Source organism: Oncorhynchus gorbuscha, linkage group LG18, assembly GCF_021184085.1.
Source record: "Oncorhynchus gorbuscha isolate QuinsamMale2020 ecotype Even-year linkage group LG18, OgorEven_v1.0, whole genome shotgun sequence".
Lineage (NCBI taxonomy): Eukaryota > Metazoa > Chordata > Actinopteri > Salmoniformes > Salmonidae > Oncorhynchus > Oncorhynchus gorbuscha.
The window spans coordinates 34,516,206-34,542,536 of NC_060190.1; the positions used below are offsets into that span (position 1 = coordinate 34,516,206).

Genomic DNA, 26,331 nt, shown 5'->3' on the forward strand with positions numbered 1-26,331 from the left:
CATCACTGGGGGATTCGACGGGTTCATTCAAGGCAGTGCAGCGTGACGGATCGACACTCGCGCTTCGAGGAGGGACCACAGTACCGAGAACATTAGAATAAACAAAATATATTCCTATGGCGCATACATTCTGAATAAGCATGAGAGTTCTCGGCCTACATAGCATTTTCTTCCTACAGTCTTCCAGATGTAAATTTGACTCAAAATAGCTTTGACCTGCTTTTTGCTTCCTGGAGTGTTTTAGACGTTACTTTGCTGTTTGAGGCAGATTGCACCGCCTGGGTTACCGCTCGTTGTCTTTCAAGTCGGTAGTGGATGAAACGATAGAACCGTGCAATATGCACACCTTCCATTAAATCGACATGACTGATTAAGCGTTTATTAGGCTAATCAAAGATCGATGTGTATGTCAAGACATTGATAAAGTGGCCTAGTGGTATTCCGCTCTTACTTTGGCCTAATGCGCAGGCTCCACATTTTAAGCGATTTTTCCTGAAATTGTTTTCATGACAAGTTTTGATTACTTACAGATAACTTAAGAGACTCAGCATTAAGTGCATGTTTTAGGTGGGCTATAGCCACAATGCCACTATGCGAATTCCAATTACAAATAGTTTCAGTCAGCAAGACTAAATTCATATTAGAGTTAATGTTGGGAGTGGGCTAGCCCATAATATGGAAGATAGCCAATATTTTTCACTGGTCAATTACTAAACTGTCCTCTATGAGGATGTCCTCTTAGGCCACATTGTCCAACACTGCTTTTAAAACTAAATTTGCGCGCACAGTTATGTCGTTGGCCACTTTGTGTATCAAACAGAACCCTCTCCATTCTGAAATACTCGAGAGGTCCTCTTTCTAAACGTGATAATGATGTCAAGGCGGATGGATTTCCCGCCACGCATGCAGCGTTTCGGCGCTAGGCCATTATTAGCTTGGTAATTACGTCGTACATCAAAGGCGCGAGGAGCCTCTGCCAGGCTGGGAACGTGCAGATAAGGCTCATGATGATGGACAATATCAACCGCTACGGCACGCGGTCACAGCCTCTCCTCTGTCGGGGCCGCAATCACATCTAGTGCGAGGAGAGTCGCTGCTTTTAATTAACTATCGACTTCAAATAAAAAGTTTGCCCCGCGTTCCGCGACACTTTATCCTAGTTGCTCTCAAGACCGGCGCCACATAGGCCTATTCAGTGAGAGGGATTTTGTTCCAACAAACTCAACTATTGGCAACAGATAGGATAGATATAGCCGGTTAAACTCGTATAAGAACACAGCATTGAATAGCTCTCTTTATTAATTCCCCCCTATATTATACTTCAATAATGTAGAGTACAGTAAGCCCATGTAGAAACAGCCTCGCCATTAATGGGCTGCCGCCATCAATGGAACTGTCCATGGGTCTGATTTCAGTGTAGTTGCTGGAGGCGCTGTCCCAGGTGCTGATTTTCGCGCAAGTCATTGCAAAGCGAGAAATGTTATATGGCTCAGGAAGTGTCTCTACCACACAGCCAGTCGTGTCCAATTCTGAATAGTCTTGTACCCTATATGGATGCTTCCTAAATGGCACCATATTCCCTATATAGTGCACTGCTTTTGGGTCCTGGTCAAAACTAGTGCACGATAGGGAATCACCCTATATCCCTATGTTTGTTTCCTTCTTGCAAACCAACTCTAACCATCCAGTCACAGTCAAATACCCTTTATTGAAGTGTAGTCTACTTTAAAGTTATCATATCGATCTTCTTACAATGAGGATTGTTCTGACAACCATAGCCACGGGAGGTAAGGGTGCTAAGGGTGCTGAAGCACCCCCTGTAAAATGTGAATTAAAAAACAAATCATTCTTAATCTCAACAAGATCTCACAGTCTCACTGCAGAATTAGACGTTGATCCAAGTTCTCCAAAAGACACATTTCAAAGTGTTTTTGCTGCTCCTGCTGCTCTATATCATTCCATTTCTCCAAACGTCACATTTCGAAGTTAAGGGTTAAGTTAAGGCATTGATTCCAAATGGTGAAGGTAAGAGTTAAGGTTGGGATAGGGTTCAAACTAATTCTAATCCAGAGTCATGGGATTCCGACCATCCGCCACCCAGTCCACAACACCCTAGCAAAACCCAAGTCTACTTGATGGTAATAGTGCTCACTGTTGCCCCTAGTGGCCGATTTTGAAGTAGTTTCTCGACATGGATATACATCCAATTTCGACATCAATCTCGAACATTCTCCCTGCTTTATCTAAATTCAAATTAGAGTCCAAGATTATCATAAGACAAAATAATAAAAAGCGTAACAGATAAAACACACATTATCTTATGAAAATTGTTACAGAAAGTAAATACACTGAATAGTAACACACACACACAGCTCTGTTCTTGATAAGTAAGGAAGTCTGGACAGGTCAGATCAATCAGGAGAGAATAGTGACCTTTTGTTCCCCTTTCTCACTCACACACCTCTTAGTCTGAGGCTGACACTTTCAACTTTCACTGACCCCCGTGAGTGTGTGTGTCACGACTTCCGCCGAAGTCGACCCTTCTCCTTGTTCGGGTGGTGTTCGGCGGTTGACATCACCGGCTTTCTAGTCACTACCGATCCATTTTTCTGTTTCGTTCTGTTTCACCTGTTTTACATTCCGTCATTACATTCCCTTTTTAACCATTTGACATACATTTCTGTTCTGTCCGTGATTGTTTATGTCGTTAGTGGTTGTGTTTGTGTTAGAGTTTTGTTGTATGTTCCATTTTTGGAATTTTGCTTTATTCTTTGAGTAAACTCAGTTGGATTACTCTATACCTGTCTCCTGCGCCTGACTCCGCTTTCACTCTGCACCCAATCACTGACAGTGTGTGTGTGTGTGTGTGTGTGTGTGTGTGTGTGTGTGTGTGTGTGTGTGTGTGTGTGTGTGTGTGTGTGTGTGTGTGTGTGTGTGTGTGTGTGTGTGTTTCATTCATGAGTGCTTTGTCAATTAACACTGTTGTGACAGCAGGGCAGGGACAGCACAAAAGTGTAGGTGATCAGACATTTTCCAGATGGCCCCTATCTGGAGCAGCACAAACTTTTTCATCAAGGGTGTCAGAGAAGGAAAGGGGATCAGGGGAAGAATACAATTCCCATCACATTGACTGGAGTCATGTAATGCATGCATTCCTGTGAGGGTACTTGCAATTCCTGAGAGCCAACTTGTTCTACAATCAGTAGCAGAGCGGGATAAAGGATCTCCGACTGAGGGAATTACTCTTTGCTAAATCCGGATCTGTAGGATATTATACCGCACGACTTAGAACACCTAATATCCGATATAGACGCCACTCTCCGTGTCTCAGTCTATAAATTGATGTAGTTCTGTCCATGAGCTGTTATTTTCCATTAATGTTCTGTATTATGTCATGTTTCATGTTTTGTGTGGACCCCCAGGAAGATTAGCTGGTACTTTTGCAACAGCTAATGGGGATCCTAATAAAATACAAAATACCCGTAGATTGAGTGGTGTGGGATTCTATAAACAATAAGAGAGTGTATGAGACCTGTGGAGAAGTGGGGCTGTTACATTATCACCACTAAGAGATTGTACCAGCCTGGAAAAGGTGTTGGAGAGTGTGTGTGTTCTTGGTCATTCCATAGCCTACCCATGATGCAGCTCCCAGCCTCTCTCCCCCCGAGGGCGAGGAGCGCCTGCATCGCGCTGGCTTCAACCTTCCCTCTGTCGTCATAGTGATGTTCACCACACTGACCATCGTGTTGAACTCCACGGTGATTGTGTTGTTGCTGATTAACAAGCAGCTAAGGCAGCCTCTGAACTATGCCTTGGTCAACATGGCTGTAGCTGACCTGGGGACAGTGCTGACCGGCGGGATTCTGTCTGTGGTCAACAACGCTCTGGGGTACTTCTCCCTTGGATGGAACCGACTGCGTCACGGACGGATTCTCTGTGGCTTTGTTTGGTGAGTGGCTCTCAGAACCGTCTGGGACATAGAAATAGAATAAATAGAACAGACATAGAAACATAGAAATTTGACTGGTATACTCATCGACATGGAAGACAATAATTCCTTTTTTTACAAACATGGCCTTTCTGTAAAGTAAAACGGTATATCATGAACGTCGTCTTGAAAATTACCGGACCAAGGTGCAGCATGGTGAGCGTACATTTCTTTTATTGGTAAATGTCGCCAACAAAACAAAGAACAAGGAAACGACCGTGAAGCTTACTTAGGCTATAATGCCACTAACAAAGACAACTACCCACAAATACAAAAAGAAAAAAAGGCTGCCTAAGTATGATTCCCAATCAGAGACAATGATAGACAGCTGATTGAGAACCATACCCTGCCAAAACATATACACAAAGAACATGGAGTTTCCCACCCGAGTCACACCCTGACCAAACAAACATAGAGAATAAAAGGATCTCTACGGTCAGGGTGTGACACCGTATGACTGTATTTAAAATGTTCACCTTTTAAACATTCACATTTTATCATATGAGACCATGTTGATTTTGTTCATTTTAATTAGTTTCTTATAGCCATCTAGTTAAAACGTTATTTTTAATCAATTCATAATTTAAATACTAAAAACAATTCTCAATTAATGAATTAAAACAAGTTCTTCCTTGATTCATGTTAATCAATCAATGCAATCATATCCAGGCAACAACATGTTGAAGTTACACTAATACACTGTTCCTTCTGATAATCTGATTTCCATAGAGAGGATGTTTGTGGTGTGCAAGCAACTGGGACCTACAATATCTCCTTTCAGACCAGGAAGAGGTGATACGAATTATGGACACCCCTTCCCAAAATTGATGATGTATGTTGCGCAGCTAGAGATTGTGAAGAGGGTACGACAACACCTTTTCCCACTCAGGAGACTGAAAGAATTTGGCATGGGTCCGCAGATCCTCAAAAGTTCTACAGCTGCACCATCGAGAGCATCTGGTTGCATCACCTCCTGGTATGGCAACTGCTCGGCAAAGCACTACAGAGGATAGTGCATACGGGCCAGTACATCACTTGTGCCAAGCTTCCTGCCATCCAGGAGCTATATACTAGGGCGGTGTCAGAGGAAGGCCAAAAAAATGGTCAAAGACTCCAGTGAACCAGTCATAAACTGTTCTCTCTGCTACAGCACGGGAAGCAGTACCAGAGCGCCAAGTTTAAAAGTTAATGTTCTGTATTATTGTCACCACTTCTGCCGAAGTCGGTTCCTCTACTTGTTCGGGCGGTGTTCGGCGGTCAACGTCACCGGTCTTCTAGCCATCGCCGATCCACCCTTCATTTTCCATTTGTTTTGTCTTGTTTTTCCACACACCTGGTTTTCATTCCCTCAAAACATGTCATGTATTTAACCCTCTGTTCCCTCATGTCTGTGTGTGAAATTGTTTGTTGTAAGTGCTTGTGTACTATTGACTGGTTCGTGACGGGTTCTGTTTGTACCCGTATTATGTTATTTCTGGATGCCATTGGTTTTACTATTAAACTGTTCCGGTTAATACCCAGTTCTGCTCTCCTGCTTCTGACTTCCCTGCAGCCAGTCACGCACCTCTTAATTATATATTATTAAGTTAACAATTAATGAAATGTCCATCCGGACTATTTGCATTGACACCCCTTGCCCCCTTTTTTTTACACTGCTGCTACTCGCTGTTTATTGTCACTTGTATAAATTACCTCGACTAACCTGTACCCCAAACATTGACTCTGTACCGGTACTCCTTGTATATAGCCTCATTATTGTTATTTTATTGTGTTACTTTTTATTTATATATTTTCTTTACTTTAGTTTATTTAGTAAATATTTTCTTAACTCTATTTTATTAAAACTGCAAGCCCTTAACTTGTTGGTTAAGGGCTTGTAAGCATTTCACGGTAAGGTTGTATTCGGTGCATATGACAAATATTTGATTTGAATTGAACATAAGGAAGGAAACAGCGCAATAGTCGCTCAAACTGTGACGTGAATAGGCTTTCATCAAATGCTCGCAGTCAAACAGCTAATAATACTGTGCGTTTCTGGTTATTTTCCAGTACGAATTGAATCGTACTGAGACCCCCCCCTTTTTTTTAGCAAACTATGATGCGTTGTTTAGTGCGCTCCCGAGTGTAGATACGGTATTCACAACAGTCCAAACGAACCAAACTAAGGGAGTAAACTCACCACAGTTTGGGAAAACCACTACCAAACTATTCGGTGTGGAAGCCCCTTAAATGCACTCAAAGCTCATGTACACCTCGACTCAATGTACCGTCTATATTTCCGGCCCTGGAGGTGTGTCTGCCCAGACAGCATCTGTACCAGTAGCCTATAGGAAGCTCTGGGGACAGGTCGTCTGGATATGGATGGCAATAAATTGGCAGAGGCAAACAAATGAACATCTTTAGCGGACAACAGATATTGAGGGCTTGAACAGAAAAAGCTGTTTGCTTGCGATTTCGTTCATACTGGTGAACCGGCGTATGAGTTGTGTGGTTGCAATGTCAACAGTCCCCTGTCTCTGGTATATCTTAGCATGCATCAATCAAGATTAAGTTAAAGTTGTGTGCAGCGCAGCGCAGTGGACATAGGCTCTAGCCTATTGCACAATGTCCCATGAAAGACTGTCTGGTTTGGCAATACTCTGTTAATACTCTGTCAATACCTGGACCAACAGGCCTCGGTAAAACAGTTGCTCATAAAAATGCAAGGCGACGCAGTTGCAACTGCCTAATTAATGTATCTACTATAGGGCTCGATGTAAAAAAAAGAGAGACAAACACAGACACATATAGACTTTATTCTAAGAGAAAGCCAGGCAGAGAGAGAAGCAGCAAGGAGGACTTCAGGAGACCAGGGGAGTCTTTCAAGTTGAATTTAATTTACCTTGAATATTGCAGCCCATTTTAGGCTATTAGCCAGAAAAAACCCGCTGAGTTCAACAAGTGGCTGAATTGATCCTCAAGCCGACTACTTTTTCCCTCATTGTTAGGCTATTTGATGTGTAATTTGTATATCAAGTTGATAAATATCAGCTAAATACAGTATAGAGATTAGGCTACAATGCATAATAAAACATTGCCTAGTGGGCTATTTATTTTAGAGTGGAATGACTGCATTATTTGGCATTAATAATAGACTGGTTTAATGCACAACAACTTTCCATCCAAGCTGGGAGAGAGCACGAGGACGCTCATGTAACTGAAAGGTTGCAAGATCGAATCCCTGGGCGGCAGGTAGCCTAGTGGTTAGAGCGTTGAACTAGTAAGGGAAAGGTTGCAAGATGGAATCCCTGAGCTGACAAGGTAAAAATCTATCGTTCTGCTCCTGAACAAGGCAGTTAACCCACTAGGCCATCATTGGAAATAAGAATTTGTTCTTAACTAACTTGCCTAGTTAAATATAGGTTTAAAAAAATACCGCTCAGGTAGGGCGGGCTATACAAGACAGTTGTACAATATAGGCTACTCTAAAACGTCTATTGGTGGCCATCTATTCTATGACATGCACATTTTTACATTATTGCCGCCAGCCAGCAGTCTAAATGGCACCACTGCTTTGTGAGGCTGAGAAAATGACGACCAAATAGGCCTACCAATAAATAGATAATAGATTTAGACACGAATCTGTCGAACGACCAACGCAATACTCCTTACCACAAACTAGACACTCGTAGGCACATTCCACAGGCTCCATCTAGTGGAGATCAATGATAATTAAATTTCCCTGTCTTTATTGGCTTCTTAAGTCATGCTGATTTTTGATTTATTTTTCCTTTATTTAGCCAGGTAGGCCAGTTGAGAACAAGTTCTCATTTACAACTGTGACCTTGCCAAGATAAAGCAAAGCAGTGTGACACAAACAACAACAAAGAGTTACACATGGAATAAACAAATGTACAGTCAATAACGCAAGAGAAAATCTGTATACAGTGTGCGCAAATGAAGTAGGGAAGTAAAGGCAATAAATAGGCCAATAGTTGCGAAGTAATTACAATTTAGCAATTAACACTGGAGTGATATATGTGCAGATGAGGATGTGCAAGTAGAAATACTGGTGTGCAAAAGAGAAGAAAAAAAACAAAAAAACAAATATGGGGATGAGGTAGGTAGTTGGTTGGGTGGGCTATTTACAGATGGGCTGTGTACAGCTGCAGTGATCGGTAAGCTGCTCTGACAGTCAATGTTTGAAGTTAGTGAGGGAGATATGTCTCCAACTTCAGTGATATTTGCAATTCGTTCCAGTCATTGGCAGCAGAGAACTGTAAGGAAAGGCGACCAAAGAGGTGTTGGCTTTGGGGATGACAAGTGAAATATACCTTATGGAGCGCGTGCTACGGGTGGGTGCTGCTATTGAGTCCATTGAGCTGAGATAAGGCCAGAGCTTTACCTAGCAAAGACTTATAGATGACCTGGAGCCAGTGGGTTTGGCGATGAATATGTAGTGAGGACCAGCCAACCAGAGCATACAGGTCGCAATGGTGGGTAGTATATGGGGCATTGGAGACAAAACGGATGGCACTGTGATAGACTGGATCCAATTTGCTGAGTAGAGTGTTGGAGGCTATATGTAAATGACATCACCGGAGTCAAGGATCGGCAGGATAGTCAGTTTTATGAGGGTATGTTTGGCAGAATGCGTTGTTGCGAAATAGGAAGCCGATTCTAAATGTAACTTTGGATTGGGAATGCTTAATATGAGTCTGGAAGGAGAGTTTACAGTCTTGCCAGACACATAGGTGATGGTGTTGTGTCTTGTCTAGTTTTGTAGATACACCTGCTCTGGGCCTTCTGAGGGTGGGTCAGCGATGCAGACCACCAAAGGCACCATCAACAACAGTCTCCCCCAGCTGAACACATACAGACATACAGATACATCCAACCATCGATTGCACCAGTAGCACCAATAGTGTCACTTATATGTTCTCAGACCTTAAAAAAAGAAGAAATATACCTAATTTGGAAAACTTAAATCATACCTTAATAAGGCGATTTATATGACCGTCGCACCTTATCATAACCAAACAAATATAGAGTTTGATTTTAATACTACATTCAGAATGGGGTGTGACAGACAGAATTGCCTGCATTCTATTCAAATTGACCACAACCCTGGTATTTTGTCTATAGTAGGTTGCAGAATGTATGTCAACTGTAGAATGCATTGTTACATTGTTGTCATGGTAAATGTAAAAGACTATGAAAATGGTATACAATACATTAAAATGCATGATTTCTCAAACAAAGCAGCGATAAAGGACAGCGCAGAATTTCAGTGTAAGTTTATTCAGTAACAATCATTATAAAATAAAATATTATCGATTCAAATGAATTCAAGGCCAAAATAAAATGGGAAAATACAAAAAAAAATGTGTTAATACAAAACCTAGAATGTCACAATAACGCATTTGCTACTAAGAGAAATCATGTTTGCTGAATAAAAACATCACAGAGCAAATGTTTGGGGACTTTCAAGTAGAGAACATTGCCACGGGTCTTTCCATACATTTGTTTTATTACATATTTAATAACAGTAATAGTAGTAATAGTAATCATAATAATTATAATGATAGAATGAAAACGATGCAACAAGTCTTTCTCTGTAAACTGGTATATTACCACAGGTATATGACCATTTTTAACCCGCAAACAGAGGAACAGTGCACCTTGAAAATGTTTTATTTCATTGGTTCTTTCATATTTCTGTCCCAGCAATGTCAGGTGAGGTGTAAATGACAAATATAGATTTCACTAAACCATACACACAGTCACAAAAAAGTACAAAATTGTCTCACCTTAATACACAAACATTTGTATAGAAAAATGAGAAACATTGGTACTATACAGTTACTTGTGCAAAGACAAACAGCTATGTGCTAATATTTAAATACCATTGGTATAGAACCAACTCATTTTCTCTTTTCTTTTTTCAGGAATCCCTGACATGAGGTAAAAGTAAATTGGTTTCATCTTTTGCTTAACACAAGTGTTTAAAAAACAATGCATATTTTCAGTTCAGTAATTGCTACGAATAGTACAATGGTGCCTGGAATTCGCATTGGTCCTTTCACAAGATAGTTATCAACAAAAAGACCAGAGCACTTTTTTTTAAAACTCACAAACGATTCAAAGAGCCCTTTCAATGTGCACGCAAAGTGGAAAACCTACATTTTCACGACAGTATTCGGTTGACTGAGAACGCATTGCGAACTCGTGAACTACAAATCAAACCCTCATGAACTACAGATCACACGTCTCCTCACCAACCCATCGTCTGAGCTTATTCAAAATCTCCAGGGCAGCGCCTGGGGAAAGAAGCTTGATCCTTTGTCGTCTATATTTTTGTCTGTTTGCGTAAAGTCATTTTGTGGTCCATCAATTTTCAACTTTCGTCAAGAGCCACAAGAGTGGAGTTTTCTGGTAAAAACGAGCCGTAGTACAAACGCTCCCTTCTCATCGGAAGGAGAAGCTCGCTGTGGGAAAGAGACTGGTTGGTTGAGAGGGAGGCTGATATGTTTTTCCCAGATGGTGCTGGACCACCACGTGGTATAGCGTATATGCAGAGAGAAGCCGGAGAGAGAGACGCCGAGAAGAGTGGGGTTTAGTATTGCTTAGCCTCTCTCCAGCTTAAACCCAATAAGACACGACAACACAACAGAAAAAAAGAGAACAATGGCAGAGACTGTGGACCCACCTAGACCATGATGCCTCATTAAGGTCTCATCTGTCCTGTGAACACCCCTGATGAATTACGTGCCTCACCAGTCAGCTACCATGCCAATCCGGTCTATCCTGGCTCACACAGGCTCAGTCTGTCACAAGCCTCACATAGCAACAACAACATGAAGGCCAAGTGATTAGGATGATTCCGTTTGAAAGGGTTCGGTGGAATTAACTGACATGAATCATATATTGAGGAATAATCCCAACACAAGCATTGAGAACGACAGAGATTCCCGTTCATCTCACTTCTTCGATCATATCGTTTTCTTTCAGCAGCAGAAGGCATTTCAGTTGGGATAGATGAGATGAATGAAGTTGTAGAATGAATCTCAAAATGGGTGAAGCAGCATTGTCAATGCACTAAAGCATTTGACCTTCCCGTGCTGTGCACCTGCCCTGCACAACATATGCAAACACAAATGTTTATCATCACATCTTTATTAAGGTGGAGTAGCCTCCTTGAAGCCTAGCTAACTTCAAGTCCAACAAAGATGCCCTTAGTAAAAAGGGGGACTTAACGTTGTGGTACTGGTGTGGTTGGAGGGGCGCACAAAGTGTTCTTACCCTCGCTCATAAAACAAGTAAAAAAAACACAAAAAACATTTGCATATCTTGTGCAGCTGTGTTGTTACACCAAGAACCAAACACTTTCACAGACAAGCCAAGGATGCATATGAGCAACAACAAAGAAAAAGACCAATTAATCTCAGAATATTGTACCTAATAATATAATAACACCAGAGAACGTCTTTCCTGGTAGCATAATAGGACTCATTACGGCGTGTATTGCTGACCTTTTGAAATGGTACATCATTACAAAATATAGAACATCTCTTTACAAAGTTTTTTCTGTTTGTTAATATAATACAATTAATTTACAGTGTATCTACTATGAAATATGAATTCTCAGGCTATTCTAAGACTAAAAACAACCTGCCTGCTAGTGCATTTATCCCAAATGCTAGTAGTCACCTCAGAAGTGTATATTTAAGCAATAAGGCACGAGGGGGTGTGGTATATTTCCAATATACCACGGCTAAGGGCTGTTCTTACGCACGATTCAACGCCTGGACACCGCCCTTAGCCGTGGTAGTATATTGGCCATATACCATAACCCTGAGGTGCCTTATTGCTATTATAAACTGGTTACCAACGTAATTAGAGCAGCAAAAATACATGTTTCGTCATACCCGTGGCATACGGTCTGATATACCAATGCTGTCAGCCAATTAGCATTCAGGGTTTGAACCACTAAGTGAATAATTCTGATTTGATGATGCTATAAATGTGACTGATATCTCCTGCATACTTAAACTGGTTAATCTTAAACTAAAACAGCTAGGGGGAAGGGGGGGGTAGGTGGGGGAGATATGCCTTTCTATGCTTGCATTGAAAACTTGCATGATATGCCAAAACCTTAATAAAGTGACAGAGGGAATGACATCTTTCATCTGATTGTCAACACCCTTAATGACCCGGCCCGGTACCTCACGCCCTCTGCCAATAGGTCCACCTCCTCCGCTGACACTCCATGTTCTCATCTGCGACTGGCTCGTTGATGAGCCTGTGTCACTTCCAGACTGTAACCTATGACCTACGGGCATGGTCCACCATGTGCCAGTAGTGCCGGTCTGGGAGGGCGGAACTAGCATAGTTTCCTGGCACCAGGGTTGGTTCCTGGCCCTGTGATTGACAGACGTTGACGGGAATGCCCTGGCTGGCAGAGGGCGAGTTACAGGATAAGTGGGCGGAGCCAGTGTGTCTCTCTCTCTCTCTCTCTCCTCATAGGCACCTTTCTCTTCCATGTAAAAGGCACTTCTTTTGGTCGTAAGCCAATAGATGCATTTCTCATTGGGTTTTCCACTGTCGGTGCTGTAGTCTATATTAAGTAGAGTACATACAGCTAGCAGTTCACTTCTAGTCGTTTATTCTCCAGCTGATGCTATAAAGTGGTGATGCAGATCATCTCGTCTGCCAGGTCCTCCTCGTACACCACTCTAAGCTCCACCTCCGGCTCCTCATCACTATAACTGGCTGTGGCGTCTTGGAGGTCATAGTCCCGCTCGCTCATGACGGGGTACACGTGGACCCCGTTAACCGCCGGCGCCACGCCAGCGCTCAGCAAGTGGCTGGCCGCGCTCTCCATCTCGTCGATGGTCATCTCGCACGCGTCCGCTATCTCGTGCTTGGTGGCGGCCACAAACTTTGGATCCATGGCGTATCTCCCGAGACCCTCTGATATCAACACCTGCCCGGCGACAGGAGAAAACAGACCACATTGTGTTTATTATTAAAGTTACTGTTAGTAGCGTTAAAAGGCCTGTTTGCGTATCTGAAACGTAATGAGTTTGAGTGTTCAAACCATCCACACCTGGCTAGCTGTAATATACTGTACTCACTAACGTGGTAGCCTACTAACGACTTCCATATATCATCTCAGAGCACAACCCACCCTCCTCTACCCTGCCTTGGACTCACCGCCTCCACCAAGCTGGTGGCGCTCTTCTGATTGCGCTGCTGGTGGTACTCCGGGGCCACCTGGAGGTGGACGGGGGAATAGATCCCCTGGGAGTACTCTGGGTCATCTGTGTACCAAGAGCTCTTCCTCAGAGGCACCTGGCTGCTGACGGCACTCTCCCCGAAGAGAAGAGGAGATTCAGACACTCTTGGAGGAAAACAGAGGGCCAATGATAAGGAGGAGGAAGCAGGGGACAGTGTGACTCAGTGTCAGACTCAATGTTCTATATCAGAGTGCATGACAACTTCCTAGTGACAAAATAATAACAGTGAGACATGCAGTGTGGCTCCTGCAACCCCCTCCATACGCAAGACTGAATCATTACCAATCAAACCTTACTCTTCCTCCAAGAGCCAGACGAACAGCTCTCCGAATAAAACCCACACATTATACTACACACGCACAATACATTTCTATATGTCACACTATACATTTCTATATGGTCACACTATACATTTCTATATGGTCACACTATACATTTCTATATGTCACACTATACATTTCTATATGTCACACTATACATTTTTATATGTCACACTATACACTTCTATATGTCACACTATACACTTCTATGTCACACTATACACTTCTATATGTCACACTATGCATTTCTATATGGTCACACTATACACTTCTATATGTCATACTATACATTTCTATATGTCATACTATACATTTCTATATGGTCACACTATACACTTCTATATTCACACTATACATTTCTATATGTCATACTATACATTTCTATATGTCACACTATACATTTCTATATGTCATACTATACATTTCTATATGTCATACTATACATTTCTATATGTCATACTATACATTTCTATATGTCGAACTATACACTTCTATATGTCATACTATACATTTCTATATGTCAAACTATCACTTCTATATGTCATACTATACATTTCTATATGTCAAACTATACACTTCTATATTCACACTATACATTTCTATAAGTCAAACTATACATTTCTATATGTCACACTATACATTTCTATATGTCCCACTATACATTTCTATATGTCAAACTATACACTTCTATATTCACACTATACATTTCTATAAGTCAAACTATACATTTCTATATGTCCCACTATACATTTCTATATGTCCCACTATACATTTCTATATGTCCCACTATACATTTCTATATGTCATACTATACATTTCTATATGTCAAACTATACACTTCTATATTCACACTATACATTTCTATAAGTCAAACTATACATTTCTATATGTCACACTATACATTTCTATATGTCACACTATACATTTCTATATGTCACACTATACACTTCTATATGTCACACTATACACTTCTATATGTCACACTAAACACTTCTATATGTCACACTATACACTTCTATATGTCATACTATACATTTCTATATGTCATACTATACATTTCTATATGTCACACTATACATTTCTATATGTCATACTATACATTTCTATATGTCGAACTATACACTTCTATATGTCATACTATACATTTCTATATGTCAAACTATCACTTCTATATGTCATACTATACATTTCTATATGTCAAACTATACACTTCTACATTCACACTATACATTTCTATAAGTCAAACTATACATTTCTATATGTCACACTATACATTTCTATATGTCCCACTATACATTTCTATATGGTCACACTATACAGTTCTATATGTCACACTATACAGTTCTAGATGTCACACTATACACATCTGTCATTTACTAAAACAGAAATGTGTGTCGGCATGTATCCTTCATCGGGGTTGTACAGACAGAACAGCAGAGTTTTTGTATACCTTCGCCCGGGGTGATCCACCCGGATGAGGGGCGTGTAGTAGGGCGACTGCTCCTTACTGGATGGAGTGGCGGGGGGAGTAGTCCAGGAACGGGTGGAGCGGGAGGGGGAGAGATGGTGGGCTCTGCTGGAGTCCAGCCCTGCTACAGCCATCACCTGTAGAGGGAGGTCAGGAACACACACACTGGTCTAACAACACACACACTGGTCTAACAACACACACACTGGTCTAACACCACACACACTGGTCTAACAACACACACACTGGTCTAACATCACAAACTGGTCTAACATGACAAACTGGTCTAACAACACACACACTGGTCTAACAACACACACACACTGGTCTAACATCACAAACTGGTCTAACATCACAAACTGGTCTAACAACACACACACTGGTCTAACACACACACACTGGTCTAACACCACACACACTGGTCTAACACCACACACACTGGTCTAACAACACACACACTGGTCTAACAACACACACACTGGTCTAACAACACACACACTGGTCTAACAACACACACACTGGTCTAACAACACACACTGGTCTAACAAACACACACTGGTCTAATACCACACACACTGGTCTAACACCACACACAGTGGTCTAACACCACACACAGTGGTCTAACACCACACACAGTGGTCTAACAACACACACAGTGGTCTAACAACACACACAGTGGTCTAACAACACACACACTGGTCTAACAACACACACACTGGTCTAACAACACACACTGGTCTAACACACACACACTGGTCTAACAACATACAAACTGGTCTAACAACACACACACACTGGTCTAACACACACACACACACTGGTCTAACACACACACACACACACTGGTCTAACACCACACAAACTGGTCTAACAACACACACACTGGTCTAACAACACACACTGGTCTAACACACACACACTGGTCTAACAACACAAACTGGTCTAACAACACACACACTGGTCTAACAACACACACACTGGTCTAACAACACACACACACTGGTCTAACATCACAAACTGGTCTAACATCACAAACTGGTCTAACAACACACACACTGGTCTAACACACACACACTGGTCTAACACCACACACACTGGTCTAACACCACACACACTGGTCTAACAACACACACACTGGTCTAACAACACACACACTGGTCTAACATCACAAACTGGTCTAACAACACACACACTGGTCTAACAACACACACACTGGTCTAACACACACACACTGGTCTAACACCACACACACTGGTCTAACACCACACACACTGGTCTAACAACACACACACTGGTCTAACATCACAAACTGGTCTAACAACACACACACTGGTCTAACAACACACACTGGTCTAACAAACACACACTGGTCTAATACCACACACACTGGTCTAACACCACACACAGTGGTCTAACACCACACACAGTGGTCTAACACCACACACAGTGGTCTAACAACACACACACTGGTCTAACAACACACACACTGGTCTAACAACACACACTGGTCTAACACACACACACTGTTCTAACAACATACACACTGGTCTAACAACATACAAACTGGTCTAACAACACACACACACTGGTCTAACACACACACACACACTGGTCTAACACCACACAAACTGGTCTAACAACACACACACTGGTCTAACAACACACACTGGTCTAACACACACACACTGGTCTAACACCACACACACTGGTCTAACACCACACACACTGGTATAACAACACACACTGGTCTAACAACACACACACTGGTCTAACACACACACACACTGGTCTAAAACCACACACACTGGTCTAACAACACACACACTGGTCTAACACACACACACTGGTCTAACAACACAAACTGGTCTAACAACACACACACTGGTCTAACACCACACACACTGGTCTAACACACACACACTGGTCTAACACCACACACACTGGTATAACACCACACACACTGGTCTAACAACACACACTGGTCTAACAACACACACACTGGTCTAACAACACACACTGGTCTAACAACACACACTGGTCTAACACACACACACACTGGTCTAAAACCACACACACTGGTCTAACAACACACACACTGGTCTAACACACACACACTGGTCTAACAACATAAACTGGTCTAACAACACACACACTGGTCTAACAACACACACACTGGTCTAACACCACACACACTGGTCTAACACACACACACTTGTCTAACACCACACACACTGGTCTAACACCACACACACTGGTCTAACACCACACACACTGGTCTAAAACCACACACACTGGTCTAACAACACACACACTGGTCTAACACACACACACTGGTCTAACAACACAAACTGGTCTAACAACACACACACTGGTCTAACAACACACACTGGTCTAATACACACACACACTGGTCTAAAACCACACACACTGGTCTAACACACACACTGGTCTAACACACACACACTGGTCTAACAACACACAAACTGGAACAACACACAAACTGGAACAACACACAAACTGGTCTAACAACACACACACTGGTCTAACAACACACACACTGGTCTAACAACACCCGCACTGGTCTAACAACACACACACTGGTCTAACAACACACACACACTGGTCTAAAACCACACACAGTGGTCTAACAACACACACACTGGTCTAACAACACACACACTGGTCTAACAACACACACTGGTCTAACACACACACACTGTTCTAACAACATACACACTGGTCTAACAACATACAAACTGGTCTAACAACACACACACACTGGTCTAACACACACACACACACTGGTCTAACACCACACAAACTGGTCTAACAACACACACACTGGTCTAACAACACACACTGGTCTAACACACACACACTGGTCTAACACCACACACACTGGTCTAACACCACACACACTGGTATAACAACACACACTGGTCTAACAACACACACACTGGTCTAACACACACACACACTGGTCTAAAACCACACACACTGGTCTAACAACACACACACTGGTCTAACACACACACACTGGTCTAACAACACAAACTGGTCTAACAACACACACACTGGTCTAACACCACACACACTGGTCTAACACACACACACTGGTCTAACACCACACACACTGGTATAACACCACACACACTGGTCTAACAACACACACTGGTCTAACACACACACACTGGTCTAACAACACACACTGGTCTAACAACACACACTGGTCTAACACACACACACACTGGTCTAAAACACACACACTGGTCTAACAACACACACACTGGTCTAAACACACACACTGGTCTAACAACATAAACTGGTCTAACAACACACACACTGGTCTAACAACACACACACTGGTCTAACACCACACACACTGGTCTAACACACACACACTGGTCTAACACCACACACACTGGTCTAAAACACACACACTGGTCTAACACCACACACACTGTCTAACACCACACACACTGGTCTAAAACCACACACACTGGTCTAACAACACACACACTGGTCTAACACACACACACTGGTCTAACAACACACACACTGGTCTAACACACACTAACAACACACACACTGGTCTAACAACACACACTGGTCTAATACACACACACACTGGTCTAAAACCACACACACTGGTCTAACACACACACTGGTCTAACACACACACACTGGTCTAACAACACACAAACTGGAACAACACAAACTGGAACAACACACAAACTGGTCTAACAACACACACACTGGTCTAACAACACACACACTGGTCTAACAACACCCGCACTGGTCTAACAACACACACACTGGTCTAACAACACACACACACTGGTCTAAAACCACACACACTGGTCTAACAACACACACACTGGTCTAACACACAGACACTGCTCTAACAACACAAACTGGTCTAATAACACACAAACTGGAACAACACACAAACTGGTCTAACACACAAACTGGTCTAACACACACACTGGTCTAACAACACACACACTGGTCTAACAACACACACACTGGTCTAACAACAAACACTGGTCTAACACACACACACTGTTCTAACAAACTATACACACTGGTCTAACAACATACAAACTGGTCTAACAAACTGGTCTAACTGGTCTAACACACACACACTGGTCTAACACCACACAAACTGGTCTAACACACACACTGGTCTAACAACACACAAAATGGTCTAACAACACACACTGGTCTAACAACACACACACTGGTCTAACAACACACACTGGTCTAATACACACACACACTGGTCTAAAACCACACACACTGGTCTAACACACACACACTGGTCTAACAACACACAAACTGGAACAACACACAAACTGGAACAACACACAAACTGGTCTAACAACACACACACTGGTCTAACAACACACACACTGGTCTAACAACACCCGCACTGGTCTAACAACACACACACTGGTCTAACAACAACACACACACACTGGTCTAAAACCACACACACACACTGGTTTAAAACCACACACACTGGTCTAACAACACACACACTGGTCTAACACACAGACACTGCTCTAACAACACAAACTGGTCTAATAACACACAAACTGGAACAACACACAAACTGGTCTAACACACACACTGGTCTAACAACACACACAAACTGGTCTAACAACACACAGACTGGTCTAACAACACACAAACTGGTATAACAACACACACACTGGTCTAACAACACACACACTGGTCTAACAACACACACACTGGTCTAACAACACACACACTGGTCTAACAACAAACACTGGTCTAACACACACACACTGTTCTAACAAATATACACACTGGTCTAACAACATACAAACTGGTCTAACAACACACACACACTGGTCTAACACAAACACACACTGGTCTAACACCACACAAACTGGTCTAACACACACACTGGTCTAACAACACACAAAATGGTCTAACAACACACACTGGTCTAACAAACACACACTGGTCTAATACCACACACACTGGTCTAACACCACACACAGTGGTCTAACACCACACACAGTGGTCTAACACCACACACAGTGGTCTAACACCACACACACTGGTCTAACACCAAACACACTGGTCTAACACCACACACACTGGTCTAACACCACACACACTGGTCTAACAACACACACACTGGTCTAACAACACACACACTGGTCTAACAACACACACTGGTCTAACACCACACACACTGGTCTAACACCACACACACTGGTATAACAACACACACTGGTCTAACAACACACACACTGGTCTAACACACACACACTGGTCTAACAACATAAACTGGTCTAACAACACACACACTGGTCTAACAACACACACTGGTCTAACACACACACACTGTTCTAACAACATACACACTGGTCTAACAACATACAAACTGGTCTAACAACACACACACACTGGTCTAACACACACACACTGGTCTAACAACATAAACTGGTCTAACAACACACACACTGGTCTAACAACACACACTGGTCTAACACACACACACTGTTCTAACAACATACACACTGGTCTAACAACATACAAACTGGTCTAACAACACACACACACTGGTCTAACACACACACACACTGGTCTAACACACACACACTGTTCTAACAACATACACACTGGTCTAACAACATGCAAACTGGTCTAACAACACACACACACTGGTCTAACACCACACAAACTGGTCTAACAACACACACACTGGTCTAACACCACACACACTGGTCTAACAACACACACACTGGTCTAACAACACACACTGGTCTAACACACACACACACTGGTCTAACAACACACAAACTGGTCTAACAACACACACACTGGTCTAACACCACACACACTGGTCTAACACACACACACTGGTCTAACACCACACACACTGGTCTAACACCACACACACTGGTCTAACACCACACACACTGGTCTAACAACACACACTGGTCTAACACACACACACTGTTCTAACAACATACACACTGCTCTAACAACATACAAACTGGTCTAACAACACACACACACTGGTCTAACACACACACACTGGTCTAACAACATAAACTGGTCTAACAACACACACACTGGTCTAACAACACACACTGGTCTAACACACACACACTGTTCTAACAACATACACACTGGTCTAACAACATACAAACTGGTCTAACAACACACACACACTGGTCTACACACACACACACACTGGTCTAACACCACACAAACTGGTCTAACAACACACACACTGGTCTAACACCACACACACTGGTCTAACACACACACACTGGTCTAACACCACACACACTGGTCTAACACCACACACACTGGTCTAACACCACACACACTGGTCTAACAACACACACTGGTCTAACAACACACACACTGGTCTAACAACACACACACTGGTCTAACAACACACACTGGTCTAAACACACACACACTGGTCTAAAACCACACACACTGGTCTAACACACACACACTGGTCTAACAACACCCACACTGGTCTAACAACACACACACTGGTCTAACAACACACACACACTGGTCTAAAACCACACACACTGGTCTAACAACACACACACTGGTCTAACACACACTGCTCTAACAACACACACTGGTCTAATAACACACAAACTGGAACAACACACAAACTGGTCTAAACACACACACTGGTCTAACAACACACACACTGGTCTAACAACACAACACTGGTCTAACAACACACACACTGGTCTAACAACACACACACTGGTCTAACAACTAACACACACACTGGTCTAACAACACACACACTGGTCTAACTAACAACACACAAACTGTCTAACAACACACACACTGGTCTAACAACACACACACTGGTCTAACAACACACACACTGGTCTAACAACACACACACTGGTCTAACAACACACACACTGGTCTAACAACACACACAATGGTCTAACAACACACAAAATGGTCTAACAACACACACTGGTCTAACAAACACACACTGGTCTAATACCACACACACTGGTCTAACACCACACACACTGGTCTAACACCACACATACTGGTCTAACACACACACACTGTTCTAACAAATATACACACTGGTCTAACAACATACAAACTGGTCTAACAACACACACACACTGGTCTAACACAAACACACACTGGTCTAACACCACACAAACTGGTCTAACACACACACTGGTCTAACAACACACAAAATGGTCTAACAACACACACTGGTCTAACAAACACACACTGGTCTAATACCACACACACTGGTCTAACACCACACACACTGGTCTAACACCACACACAGTGGTCTAACACCACACACAGTGGTCTAACACCACACATACTGGTCTAACACCACACATACTGGTCTAACACCAAACACACTGGTCTAACACCACACACACTGGTCTAACACCACACACACTGGTCTAACAACACACACACTGGTCTAACAACACACACACTGGTCTAACACCACACACACTGGTCTAACACCACACACACTGGTATAACAACACACACTGGTCTAACAACACACACACTGGTCTAACAACACACACTGGTCTAACACACACACACACTGGTCTAAAACCACACACACTGGTCTAACAACACACACACTGGTCTAACACACACACACTGGTCTAACAACATAAACTGGTCTAACAACACACACACTGGTCTAACAACACACACTGGTCTAACACACACACACTGGTCTAACAACATACACACTGGTCTAACAACATACAAACTGGTCTAACAACACACACACACTGGTCTAACACACACACACACTGGTCTAACACCACACAAACTGGTCTAACAACACACACACTGGTCTAACACCACACACACTGGTCTAACACACACACACTGGTCTAACACCACACACACTGGTCTAACACCACACACACTGGTCTAACACCACACACACTGGTATAACAACACACACTGGTCTAACAACACACACACTGGTCTAACACACACACACTGGTCTAACAACACACACTGGTCTAACACACACACACACTGGTCTAAAACCACACACACTGGTCTAACACACACACACTGGTCTAACAACACAAACTGGTCTAACAACACACAAACTGGTCTAACAACACACAAACTGGAACAACACACAAACTGGTCTAACAACACACACACTGGTCTAACAACACACACACTGGTCTAACAACACCCACACTGGTCTAACAACACCCGCACTGGTCTAACAACACACACACACTGGTCTAAAACCACACACACTGGTCTAACAACACACACACTGGTCTAACACACAGACACTGCTCTAACAACAAAAACTGGTCTAATAACACACAAACTGGAACAACACACAAACTGGTCTAACACACACACACTGGTCTAACAACACACACACACTGGTCTAACAACACACACACTGGTCTAACAACACACAAACTGGTCTAACAACACACACACTGGTCTAACAACACACACACTGGTCTAACACCACACACACTGGTCTAACACCACACACACTGGTATAACAACACACACTGGTCTAACAACACACACACTGGTCTAACAACACACACTGGTCTAACACACACACACACTGGTCTAAAACCACACACACTGGTCTAACAACACACACACTGGTCTAACACACACACACTGGTCTAACAACATAAACTGGTCTAACAACACACACACACACTGGTCTAACAACACACACTGGTCTAACACACACACACTGGTCTAACACACACACACTGTTCTAAGAACAAACACACTGGTCTAACACCACACACACTGGTCTAACACACACACACTGGTCTAACACCACACACACTGGTCTAACACCACACACACTGGTCTAACACCACACACACTGGTCTAACAACACACACACTGGTCTAACAACACACACTGGTCTAACACACACACACTGGTCTAACACACACACACTGGTCTAAAACCACACACACTGGTCTAACAACACACACACTGGTCTAACACACACACACTGGTCTAACAACACAAACTGGTCTAACAACACACAAACTGGAACAACACACAAACTGGTCTAACAACACACACACTGGTCTAACAACACACACACTGGTCTAACAACACCCGCACTGGTCTAACAACACACACACTGGTCTAACAACACACACACACTGGTCACACACACTGGTCTAACAACACACACACTGGTCTAACACACAGACACTGCTCTAACAACACAAACTGGTCTAATAACACACAAACTGGAAACACACAAACTGGTCTAACACACACACTGGTCTAACAACACACACACACTGGTCTAACAACACACACACTGGTCTAACAACACACACACTGGTCTAACAACACACACACTGGTCTAACAACACACACACTGGTCTAACACCACACACTGGTCTAACAACACACACACACTGGTCTAACATCACAAACTGGTCTAACATCACAAACTGGTCTAACAACACACACACTGGTCTAACACACACACACTGGTCTAACACCACACACACTGGTCTAACACCACACACACTGGTCTAACACCACACACACTGGTCTAACAACACACACACTGGTCTAACAACACACACTGGTCTAACACCACACACACTGGTCTAACAACACACACTGGTCTAACAAACACACACTGGTCTAATACCACACACACTGGTCTAACACCACACACAGTGGTCTAACACCACACACAGTGGTCTAACACCAAACACACTGGTCTAACACCACACACACTGGTCTAACACCACACACACTGGTCTAACAATACACACACTGGTCTAACAACACACACACTGGTCTAACAACACACACTGGTCTAACAACACACACTGGTCTAACACACACACACTGTTCTAACAACATACACACTGATCTAACAACATACAAACTGGTCTAACAACACACACACTGGTCTAACACCACACACACTGGTCTAACACCACACACACTGGTCTAACACCACACACACTGGTATAACAACACACACTGGTCTAACAACACACACTGGTCTAACAACACACACACTGGTCTAACACACACACTGGTCTAACACACACACACTGGTCTAAAACACACACACTGGTCTAACAACACACACACTGGTCTAACAACACACACTGGTCTAACAACACAAACTGGTCTAACACACAAACTGGAACAACACACAAACTGGTCTAACAACACACACACTGGTCTAACAACACACACACTGGTCTAACAACACCCGCACTGGTCTAACAACACACACACTGGTCTAACAACACACACACACTGGTCTAAAACCACACACACTGGTCTAACAACACACACACTGGTCTAACAACAGACACTGCTCTAACAACACAAACTGGTCTAATAACACACAAACTGGAACAACACACAAACTGGTCTAACACACACACTGGTCTAACAACACACACACACTGGTCTAACAACACACACACTGGTCTAACAACACACAAACTGGTCTAACACAACACACACCTGGTCTAACAACACACACACTGGTCTAACAACACACACACTGGTCTAACACCACAACACTGGTCTAACCACACACACTGGTCTAACACACACACACTGGTCTAACATCACAAACTGGTCTAACAACACACACACTGGTCTAACAACACACACACACTGGTCTAACATCACAAACTGGTCTAACACACAAACTGGTCTAACACACACACACTGGTCTAACACACACACACACTGGTCTAACACACACACACACTGGTCTAACAACACACACACTGGTCTAACAACACACACACTGGTCTAACAACACACACTGGTCTAACAACACACACTGGTCTAACAACACACACTGGTCTAAAACACACACACTGGTCTAACACCACACACACTGGTCTAACACCACACACTGGTCTAACACCACACACAGTGGTCTAACACCAAACACACTGGTCTAACACCAAACACACTGGTCTAACACCACACAACTGGTCTAACACCACACACACTGGTCTAACAAACACACACTGGTCTAACAACACTAACACACTGGTCTAACAACACACACTGGTCTAACACACACACACTGGTCTAACAACATACACACTGGTCTAACAACACACAAACTGGTCTAACAACACACACACACTGGTCTAACACTAACAACACACACACTGGTCTAACAACACACAACACTGGTCTAACAACACACACACTGGTCTAACAACACACACA

The 26,331-nt window shown here is 42.9% G+C and overlaps 1 protein-coding gene across 3 annotated transcripts in view; it reads right to left on the reverse strand.

The window, feature by feature from the left end:
• Nucleotides 1-10,094: 10,094 nt before the first annotated feature.
• Nucleotides 10,095-26,331, reverse strand: part of LOC124003209 (voltage-dependent L-type calcium channel subunit alpha-1D-like) — a 193,903-nt gene continuing 177,666 nt past the window's right edge. For all 3 annotated transcript variants that reach the window (XM_046311289.1, XM_046311290.1, XM_046311288.1), the window contains 3 exons: nt 15,037-15,191; nt 13,184-13,370; nt 10,095-12,953 (listed from right to left, as the gene is read on the reverse strand). In XM_046311289.1, coding sequence (XP_046167245.1) covers nt 12,648-12,953; nt 13,184-13,370; nt 15,037-15,191 — 648 coding nt within the window. In that variant the 3' untranslated portion in view covers nt 10,095-12,647. The remainder of the gene's footprint in view (nt 12,954-13,183; nt 13,371-15,036; nt 15,192-26,331) is intronic.